Source organism: Aquarana catesbeiana, linkage group LG03, assembly GCF_042186555.1.
Source record: "Aquarana catesbeiana isolate 2022-GZ linkage group LG03, ASM4218655v1, whole genome shotgun sequence".
NCBI lineage: Eukaryota > Metazoa > Chordata > Amphibia > Anura > Ranidae > Aquarana > Aquarana catesbeiana.
In genome coordinates, this window is record NC_133326.1 from 140,682,076 (window position 1) to 140,693,709 (window position 11,634).

The 11,634-nt window shown below is 39.0% G+C and overlaps 1 protein-coding gene across 1 annotated transcript; it reads left to right on the forward strand.

The window, feature by feature from the left end:
- The first annotated feature begins 435 nt into the window (after positions 1-435).
- On the forward strand, positions 436-10,793 carry LOC141133932 (uncharacterized). The gene is made up of 8 exons (XM_073623547.1): positions 436-571; positions 817-917; positions 1,701-2,039; positions 2,967-3,161; positions 4,074-4,250; positions 6,914-7,630; positions 8,362-8,538; positions 10,416-10,793. Exons 1-8 carry the CDS (start codon positions 436-438, stop codon positions 10,791-10,793), a joined length of 2,220 nt encoding a protein of 739 aa, XP_073479648.1.
- The last annotated feature ends 841 nt before the right edge of the window (positions 10,794-11,634 follow it).

The window sequence follows — 11,634 nt, forward strand, 5'->3', positions numbered from 1 at the left end:
CCATTTCTTGTCTGCAAGATCAGCGGTCAGGTGTTCTCACTGGCTAGGAACATCTGAAATGTAAACATTGGTGCATGCCTTCCCTTTCTCAGGTTTTGAGTAAGGATGAGGTGTTGGAGGAACATCATCAGGATGATGAAGAGGAGGAAGCTGTCAAGGATTGGGAATCCTTTGTAGACAAGTCCTCACAGAAGGTTTTCCAAGATCCTGGGCTGTCTCAGAAACAGATTACTACAGCTAGCTTCCTAGTGGACATAATGCACACTTAAACTGCATTCTTCTCATGCAAGTTACTGGTTTTGAGTTATGGCAGCTGCCAAATAACTCCCAAATCTTTTGCAATCTAAAAACTTCTTGCAGGAATTGGTGTATGTCGATAGGGCTCACCTGAAGAAGGTGTTTTCACTTCCAAAGCAATTTGCTCAGCAGTACACCATGAAGGAGGAATTCTACAAGAAATGTGGTCCTCTGGCTCTTTACCCAGCTATTTCATACCTAAACAAGACCCTGACATTCCTGGTGGAGATCCCGGTTTTTAAAGACACCACAGATGAAAGGCTAAAGGCCCTTGGTAGGAATGGCTTTGCAGTCATCAATGGCTATAGTGGGGGTCTGCCAAACCCTTAAAGTTTGTGCAGAAGATATGCTCCATTCCAGAGCATGAAATCCAGAGGATCAGTGCAAATTAACAGAAGTCTACAGCTTTTACTTCAACAGTCTGATTTCTTGATTGTTCTGCCTGAGGGTCCTCGAATGTTGCTTCTCGATCCACTGTTGATAGGTTGATTCATTATTTCTTATTTCTCATGGCTACAGTATCAAGAGCAAGGTTCCTCCTTGCATGGTCAAGGCCCATTCCACCGGGAGTGTCAGTGACTCCTGGACTATTCAGCATCAAGTTTCTGTTGTTCAAGTTTGTAAGGCTGCTGCCTGGTCTTCTCTTCACACGTTTACTAAGTTCTACCAGGTAGATATTTATGCCTCTGAGGACACCAATTTTGGGTGAATGGTCTTGCATTCGGCTTTGTATTTGAATCTCCCCTATTTTGTTTTTGGGTTTGGGAATATCAGCCTTGTTGCTGTGTTCCTCACCCCTCATGTTCAGTGCTTTGGAACATCCCATGTAGTCATGCATATGAATTCCTCTGTGTCCTGTGATGTACGGAATTAAGGATTTTTGGTTTACCTGTAAAATATTTTTCTTGGAGTACAATATAGAATGTAGAGATCCTTCCCCTCTTGTCTGTTCTTCATTGCTTTGGGGTATGCTTGGAGGGGGATTCCTGCCTTTTTTGGCCAGTGTCCATTCACCTGAAGGTGGCAGCATAACCCAAGTAGTCATTGATAGGAAGTCATCTGTGTCCTAGGATGTGCTCCAAAAGGATTTTTACAGATCAACAAAAAATCCTAATACAGTATCTTCAGTTTTAATTAGATCCTGAAATATTAATATATATCTATAGATACAGTATATAGATATATATATCTATATATTATATATATAGATATATATAAGCTTTGTACATTTAGCACATTGAAAGTCAAATTTGCGGTTCATTTAATAAAAACATTTTTTAAAAATGCATATTATTATGTCGTCTCAGAGTGAACTGTTTAATAAATGTAATGGTCAAATGCTACAAAGTATTGCACTGAATCTATGCGTCTGAGTATTGGTTTTGGCATTTGATTCTATTTAGAATGTAGATTCTGGGATCACGAAAACAGAAGAGACTACAGGAAATAAGACTGGTGACTTTAAATGTGGTGTTGAGAAAAAACAACTAGAAAGATTATCCAGCGATCCCTTAACACAAAGCGACGACAGCACTAAAAATGAACACATTGCATTAAAAGATCAAAAGGCAGTAAGATATGGACTGGACCAAGAAGAGGGTGAACACAAAAAACACGCCTTAGTCACAAGCACAGAGGAACCTACAGAATCTAGCAGCACTGTACATAAGGAATATGGAGAAGATAAAACTTCCTCTATGGCATTTATGGCAGATTCATCTAAGTACGGCTGCACTGAACCGGTAAGATTAGCTATAAACCACTGCTGGTAACTGTGTATGATTTCACTTTCTACATCATGTAGGTAAACAGCACCACACCATGTATAAAAATGACTGTCTATGCCCAGCCTGAGCTGTATTTATTAACATAATTACAATTGACTTGGTATCCTGATTCCAAGGAATCTGGAAGATGAACAAAGCATAAAAAAGGAATTTGCTGAACCATGTATGGAATATGCTAACAGTGCATACAAGTAACTTTCCTCTGTAAATTCTTGCAGTGGCTCTCTTTTGCTCTAAGTATATTTAGAATATTATCTTTAAACTAGAATGCCATCCACTGTTTTAATGAAAGGTATAAATTAAGTCAGATCTCTTTTAGCTGGACACAACATCCATCCATCAAGTTTGTTGATAACTACCTCCCTGTTCACCACGGGTAATGTTTGTTTACAGTAATGTTTTGGAGAAGAGTCTATACTCTGGAATTCTATTTCTTCCAACTAACTATGGGTTGTTTTCAACCATCTCAGTGTTATAGCTACATAATACACTGAATCTAAACCCCAGCTGGAGACATTTAATTTGATAAAGAACTGTGTATTATAGACAATCACTATTTTTTATTAGAAAACACTATTTTCACTTTTCTTTGTCGCAGTGCTACTGATCTTGCGCAGCCCCTTTACAACCACTTCCTATCTACATGCACTGTCTCCAGCGTTGGCTGCAACACAGGAGTACAATGGGCAGACTGTTGTCACCCCATCATAGAATAAAGTGCCTACAAAATTATCTTTATGGCAGGATCATGTTGATATTTTATTGAAAGCTGCATATTTAAAAATAATAAAAGAACCAAATGCTTAAAAGCTCGTAAGTATGCTGTCTTACCTTGCTCCTCTTCATTTTAATTTTCCTTCTTTGTCTTCTTTCCCAAAACAGGATTCTGCTGACAAACTAGCAATGTCATTTTTAGAAGCAGCTCAAAATTTAATAGGTGGACTGATACCAGGTAAAGAAGAAGTGGTGGGACGAGTTGTTGTCATATTGACAGATGGTTCTACCAATGATGGTGATGTCATTCTAGAACAGGGCGAAGAATTTTCTGAAGCTAGTGGGACAATTAGTATTTTGGAGGTAAGTAGCTGCATATGTAATTGTTAAGCAGATGTCATTTCCTTAGAGCTTACAAAGATAAAACCTGTTAGTCTTTGCTTTAAGAATGCAAATGTTTTCTTGTACTTTTGTGAATAGCTAAGTAGCTTTTTTTGGTTTATAGTAAAGATGCAAATAAAAAACTTTTGTCTTCTTTTTACATGCACATTTTAAGACCTGGTATTGTAATACCATCCCAAATATATGATAAATAGCAAAGGCACTCTTCTTTCAAGACTGAAAGTACATCTTTGACATGCATACAAGGAAAGAGCCTATCCATCCAGCCAGGACTTCTGTTTTCTCCTAGTCATTAGCTCCAGCACTGGGAGAGAGTCAGGGGTGAGGTATCCAAGGACACTGTGCAGGTGCCCCACATGCTCCTTGGTGCAGCCCAGCGCAGGGTCAGTGCTTATATGTTGCATTAGTAATGGTAGTAATAACCTGTGGCTCTGTGTAAAATAAGGTAGGCTTGATTCACCTGCCTGCCTTTGTTGGGGCATTTTTTAGGCATTTTGCCATAGCACCCATGAAGAACCCAGATGGCATCCTGGTTGAGAAAGGCTGATGTAGGAACACCAGCCGGTGAGCCATGCATATGTGCAGACCTGGTCTCCAGAGTACAATTCACTGTAGGTTTTTTGACATTTCTCATTCATAAAAAAGATCAGCACAGCATAAATCCTATCATGGAAAGCTGCAAATTCACTCCAGGGCACATGTGGAGATCTAATATAATAAAGGGTGCAATAGAAGTCAAACAGTTCTAGGTAAAATTGATCAGACTTTTTGAATACAATAGTAAACTTCCCTTGATCATATTAGCATAACAGTACATTTACTCATGTTAGTTGTTATTTGGGTTGCTCATTAAGGAATATTTCTATTTAAAAGGGATCTTCAGGTGATGAATCTCAGGACACCAGCTTATCCAAGGAAGAAAGGGATGATCTCATCCATGAGCTAATCATCAGTGAGAAAGGGACCAATGTTCTGGATGGTAACTATGCTGACCCTTCAGAGGAATGTCCAGGTGGACATTGTACAAGGAAGACAGAGATGACCAAATGGGTAAATAAAAATGGATACATGCTAAGGAATCTACACATTTTTCCAATTAAATTCAAATAGAAAAATGTGCAAATCTTGGGTGAAAGTTGTGTGTATCTTGTGTGAAAATATGCATGTTTACACCTCTAAATGTCCACTTGGGTACACTTGCACTAATGTATATAGCCAAGTAGAAACCATGTGTCTCCAACTCAATACATTAAAGTGGAACTAAACCCTCCAGTCCTGTGCAGTCATGGAATCATTCACCTTTTGGGTCGACAACTTCTCAGCACACAGGATCGGCCCGGCAGCTGTAAGCTGAGTGCGCATGTGCCATACAGTTTACAGTCCAGGGAACGCTGTGAGCAGGCAGGTAGGTATGTTTTATTTGGCACAGCCCCTTGTGATCTCCACAAGGAGTGCATGTGACGTGTTTTATTGCAGAAGAGACATTGGGGTTGATTTGCTAAGACTGGAGGTCTGCATAGAAATCACTTTCAGGTTTTATTGCCAAAGTTTAATTTAACAAGCTGAAGTTAAAAGCTGATTGGCTACCATGTACAACTGCACTATATTATGAGTGCACTAGTTTTAGTAAATCTCCCCCATTGCATGTCTCTTCTGCAATAAAATACCTGCCTGCTCACAGTGGGATTGACTTACTAAACCTTGAGAGTGCAAACTCTGGTGCAGCTCTGTATAGAAACCAATCAGCTTCCAGGTCTTTTTTCGTCAAAGCTTAAAGTGATATTAAAGGCAAACATTTTTTTAAAAATAACAAACATGTCAAACTTACAAGCTCTGTGCAGCGGTTTTGCACAGAGTAGCCCTGACCCTCCTCTTCCGGGTCGCCTGGCGGCACACCTGCCGAGTGCCCCCAGAGCAAGCAGCTTGCAATGGGGGCACCCAAGCAGGCGTGCTCCAGAGCCACTGCTCTGTATGTCTATTCAAACATGGAGCCGTGGCTCAGCCCCGCCCTTTCTCTCTCTCCTCATTGGCTCATTGGCTTTGATTGACAGCAGCTAGAGACAATGGCTCCCGCTGCTGTCTCAGTCAATGAGAAGGGAGAGTCCCTGGAGAGCCAATGCTCTAATGCACATAGCTGGATCGAGAGGGAGCTCAAGTAAGTATTAGGGGGGCTGCTGCACACAGAAGGTTTTTTACCCCCTTGCACAGAAGGTAAAAAACCTTCAGCCTTTAGAACCACTTTAATAGCACAAGCTGAAGTTAGAAGCTGATTGGATACCATGCACAGCTGCGTCAGATTTTGCTCACTCCAGCCTTACTAAACCCCAATGTGTCATAGTGGAACTTTAGTTCCGCTTTAACACATTTGAAAAACAGTTAAAGTGGAACTTCAATTGGAAAAAACGCAAACAGGCAGGGCTTTTTTTTTAATGCAGAATAGAAACTACTATGTCTCTTCTGCTTTAAAGTTTTTTTACCTGCATGTCTGCACTATACAATGAGCTGTGCACCTGCAGTTCAGTTTATAATATTGGCATGCATTTGCGCACATGCACAGGAGTGATGTCTTCTTGGCCCAGCCAATCAAAATGGTGGAAGATCGGAAACCCGAAGAAGACCGGCCTAAGATGTCTGCGGCCAGTGAGGGAGCTTGTTCAAACAGTGTTTAGAAGAGTATTGATGAATGTAAATTATGTCAGACCTTGAATAGGATGGGCTGCAACAACAGAAAACCGACTTATGTGGGGTACACACAAGAAAATCGGGTGAATAATTGTCCGATTTTCCTTATTGTTTCAACGCAAGCCAGACCCGAGGAAGGAAATAATGTATGATAATTCTCATATGACAAAGGATTTTTAAAACGAAAATCGTTCATTCTCTTCCCGCACGAGAAACATTTTGGAGTTTGTCCCTTCAGAAATTTTTGTTTGGAAGATTGGAATCGGTTATCGAAAATCAGAAAATCGTATGATCATTCCTTGGATGAAAAAGTTCACCCAATTTTCTTATAGTGTGTATAAGCCTTTAGGCTCCACTCCTATCATTTACTAACAATATAGATATAAGGCTTAAGGGGATCTGTGTCATGATGCTGGGCTCAACATGGCAAGATCTATTACTTACATTTACTACTACTACCACTATCTTTTATGAAGCTAAGAAGGCCTGTGAGCAAAGGGACATTCAGAGCCCAATGAACTACTCTGTGATTGGTCAGAATAGAAGGCAATAATTTACAAATACTGCTGCAAAGACGACTGGAATGAAAGCAGATCAGTTATCCAAACACAACCAATCACATTTACTTTAAAAAAAAACAAAAAAAAACATCAGATTGGTTGATTTGGCCAACTGTCCTCTTTTCTTCCTGTTTCATTTTGTGCCAGCCTTTGTACTTCAGGATCGTAGTGGTACTGCACATCTCTGAGGTCAGAAGCCATCACTGCTTCATGAAAAAATAACATCTACAGCATCAGAAAATGTTAATGATTTGAATACTAAATGGGGCTGCTTCCAGGAAAACATGTTTGTTTAAAGTCAGGTTGCAAGTATAACGTTACTAAGCTTTTTCTATTTCTGTAGGCGTCCTAAGCTATTATTTCACCTCCATTCTTGTTGTAGCATCAAGTTGTAATCTTCATTTCATCAGTTTTAAAGTATATGCTAAGAGAGTCAAAGTTGTATATGCAGTAAAGATTTTCTCTCTGCAGCCAGATGTGCCAGACTCGGGGGAAATTGAGAAGATGATCTGTCCCTTAAATGGGTGTGAAGGAATATTAGAGACACCGTTGGTGAAATTACAAGATATGGAAAATGAAGAAGAAATAATCATATCAGCTAAAGAGGAAGCATTGACTGAAAGTTTATGTGAGATGGCTAATGAACCAAACTTGGAACTATACATAAAAATAAAAGCAGACAGTGAAGATGGTGTCAATAAGCCTGTTATTGGGCTACAGAAAGGAAAGGGGGAAGAAACAAACTGCAATGTGAAAGAGGGAAAGACCATTGATAACGTTGAATGTTTTGATAATTTTGGGTGTGAAAAGCTAGGTCTGACAGTAGGTCAGGGAAAAACAAGTGAGTTAAACAGTAAATCTATTTTAGAACAGAAATCTGTTGGAGGAAATATTGCACCAAAAACCACAACAAGTGACAGAGGAGACCCAGTGTCCCAGGCAAAAAATGAGATGAGTAAGAGCATCATGATGACAACAACTACAGACAGAGAAGGTGGAGAGAAGATAATGCACACACGATCAAGAGATCACAAAGAAAGTGAAGGGTCAAAGACAGATATGCAATATACTGAAGAAGGAAGATCCACTTGTGAAGAACTTTTAGAAAAAGAAGATGAAGAAAATCTCTGCAGAGCAGAAGACGATAACGTAACCATAAAACCTAAAAAGGAAGAACACAAAGATCTGGTGAGTGTTAGAGATTTGTCAGTGTTAAAAATGAATGGTTTATATATCGCTTGGATCAATGACAGTAATTTGAATGTTTACAAGAAAACCAAGAACTTTCTTTTCTGCACACATGTTGAGCATCTGGTGCCAGAAGGCACTATGTGGCACAGGGTTCCATCTCTGGATGGAAAATGGTAATTATCAAAGCTTAAATTCTTCTGAAAACTGTAGACCACAACTCAACACTGCAGATATGAGCATAAGTGTATGTTAATCCAAAACTAATTTTAATTTTGGGTGAATTGGGAAAAAATTAGAACCCTTGTCTGTTTTTTTTTTTTATATCTGTGGCGTGGTTACAGAGTTCCTCACTTTCTGTCCAGTTTTACTAGACAGGGAGTGGGGGAGAATCTGCAACAGGGACAGAAATATAAATATGATAGGGCTTCTTCTAGTCTTCCCCTACTATTAAAAAAATAAAATCTGTGTTGCTGTTGCCTTCCTGGCTGGTAAAATGTTGCAGCAGGACACATCGTGATGGTAAATCACTGTAACAGAGTAACCTTTCCCATTCTATCCAAAATTAAGAAAAAGTTTTGCCTTGACAAAAACTTTAATACTCTGTTTGTAAACAACTGCAAGATCTAAAACACTATCTTGTTATTCAGTTTTCATGTATAAATTGTTATACCTATATATTATCATTTACAAGACGTTGAGTACATTGTGTTGCTTACTTTTTTTTAAAGCATCCATATAGAAGTTCTCCAGACACACTGGTAAGAAATGTCCTCCTGGCAACTCAAGATCTCATTGGGAGCTTGACTTCACTTAAGGATAGTATGGGAAATAATATCAGAGCTAAAAGTCTGGCTACCAGTGACAATATAAGTAACAAATTACCAGCAGGGCAAATGCATGATCAGGTAAGTTTGAAATCTGCCAAATGTTGTTGTTGTAACTAGGTTTTATAGACAGGAACAACTTTACCATAAGGAACACAAACAAGTGTTGAGTCTACAGGGCTCTACCATTTAAAGGTAAGTAAGGTAAGAGGACTATGTAGCTGTGGTTTACTAGGTTACCTATAATAAACAGCAAACAAATAGGATTTTTTTTAGATTGAGTTGCGTTTTTAGAACCCTCCAATTTCCCCTGTTATGCTGCAAAGGTAGCAATAAGGGCTGTTCATATGCAATGCTTCGCGCCTGCAGTAAAAATGATCGCTCCTGACACTTTTGGTGGGCAGCAAGCGAACCAGATGCAACCCATTCAAGTGAATGGCGAAGCATTGCAAACACCTCACAACTATGTGCAATGCATGCGGTTGCGGCTTGTTGGTGAGGCAATTATGGGGTTAAAACAGGCAGTTAGAATGCGTCACGTTGCTTCCTCACCCTCTGTCAAATGCCTCTGCAATACAAACTGAACAGGGATTGTTTTCAGAGGCTTGGCGGTTTAGACGCAAGTCTAAAACTAGTATAAGGCAGCTGTCATGTAAGTAAAACATGGTCACTGGGGCCAGTAGAAGAAATAGGTTCATTTACTATGTTCTCTGTTATGTTTGGCATGTGCTGATAAGTTGAAAAAATTCCAGTACAGTACCAGTAAAAAAATGTGTATTGAAATTTACAATACAAGAGTACAAGCATAAACTAATACTTGTACATATGAAATTTACACAACATAACAAAATTCACAGGGCCATAGCTTAAAAGAATGTTTGGAAACAGTAAAAGGCCAAAGGAATGATGCAAACGTTCATAGCAAGAAATGTAGCCTGGGTAGCCTCTCAATTAGGAAGTCAAGATATAATAGGTTTGATAGATACTTTTCCAATGTAATGGATCATAAAAAGGATGACTGGAAGAAATCAAGGCTGCAGAAAAAAAACAATATAGGCAGATTACATGTTTACTGAACTGTCCAAGGAGGGGGAGGGGACAAACAAAAATGTTGGGGCCTTGTCGGTATAACAAGGCCAAGTGTGAAAAAAAAGGAGTGTGAGGAACAGAGAAGGGGGAATTTGCTATAAAAATATATTAAGACAAAAAAGAGAATGAAAAAAAAAAAAGACTCAAAAAAGGAACAAAAAAAAAAGGAGGGACATAGGGAGAAAAATGTAGGTGGGCCTGTTGCCAAGGTGTCCAATACGATATAAAAAGGTGGAGTTTCTGGGGGTTTTGAGGTCAGGTTGAGGAATTCTAACATGGTGGGGTTGAAAAATTAGGGCTAATCATAAAAGATATCCAGGGGAGCCATATGTCCTAAAAATGAGAATATTGCGTTGATAGTTCTTCCATTTTCATAAGGTTATTTAATTCAATTATCCATTCTGTTATAGAGGATATATGCTGGGATTTCTAATATCCTGGGATTACTGCCCTGGCAGCCACTGAAAAGAAATGAAAATTCCCCTTCTTAACCTCTGAAAAAAGGTTCTGGCAGCATGGATAATAATGCTATTTGGGGGTTTGGGGAACTGTGGAGTTGATTTACTAAAACTGGAGTGTGCACAAGCTGGTGCAGCTCTGCATAGAAACCAATCAGCTTCCGTTTTTTTTTTTTTTTTTTTTTGAAGCTTAATTGAACAAACTGAAGTTAGAAGCTGGCTACCATGCAGAGCTGCACCCAATTTTGCACTCTCCAGTTTTAGTAAATCAACCCCTGTGTCTGAGGCAAAACCATTATATATTTTAAAAACATTATCCCAGAATGGACTCCAATTCCAACTCCAATAGGGCAATTCCACCATATGGGTTGCATGGTGCCACTCCATTAATAGAAACAATTACCTCCACAGGATTTTGCAGAAAACACTATCGAAGGTCATTATCAATTTTGTGCTACTTTGGACTTTCAAAGAAATGAGGAATTACCAGCATTAGGACCCCTGAACATTACCTGTGGCCCAGAGAAATCTGATGAACTAACCGGGGAACAGGACAACAATATATCTTTAAAAGGAAACAAGGAGCATCAGTGTGCCATGGAGGACGAAAAAGAAATGCAGAATGGCCAGCAATCTGAACTTCACAGTGGTGGAAATAGCACCTTAATAAATAGAGGCAAGCTTTCAGCAGACAAGAGTAGTCAGTTTTTATTACAAGAAAATAACAATAGCAGTCAAAGCAACACTAATCAGAGAATGGCTGAAAAGGTGGGTCCTTTATCATTATAATTATTATTACACTGTAGTTAAGAACTTTATAATAAATTATACCTGGTTCAATACAATTTTCAGCCTTTTGTTTACAAGGTCAATTTACGAGGAACATCTCTATGGCAGGGAGCACTTTATAACTTGTCAATAAGTGGACAGACTGTTTTTTTTTTGTACTGGATGTCAGGCCTGCAGTAGATTCTATGGCTGCATCTCTTGCTGCAGGTGGGGTTGGACCTCAGCTCGGAGGATCCTGACACAGGAGAGGTCATTATGCAAACATAGGTTCAGGTGGAACTATGTACAAAATCAAAAATAAGTATGACATATATAAAGAAGACTGTGTCTAGCATTAGCACAGCAGTTCTTGTTTTTTGAGACAAAAAAAGTACAAAGTACATTTAAAACTACATTTCCATTTAATATATGCAGCAATACAGAGGTGGGTCTTGATACCTAGCTGCTGCATACATTATTGAATGGTTCTACACTTACTCGTTTGTACTGTTTAATACCATATCTAAGGTTGATGCAGAACTGAACACTACTATAAAAGGTGTATCATTTATTGCCCTAATTTATTACTAATTCAGCAAAAATAATAGAATGCTGATTTCTTTATTACATATAATAAACCATTACTATTATTGAGCCTTTATTTGCTCAGTTTTGGTCTGTTACCTTACCACTGAAGGTGCTGTCCTGTGCAGACTTCCTGTGTTATCGCAAATAACCACTCTAGTTTAGAATGATTAAAGAAGAACTGAGGGCAACATTTTTTTTCATTTTGGATAGAGTAAGGGCAGATTTATGACCCCCGGTTTTTAGCCATCTGTGTTCTATTGGGGAGAGTTTCCTT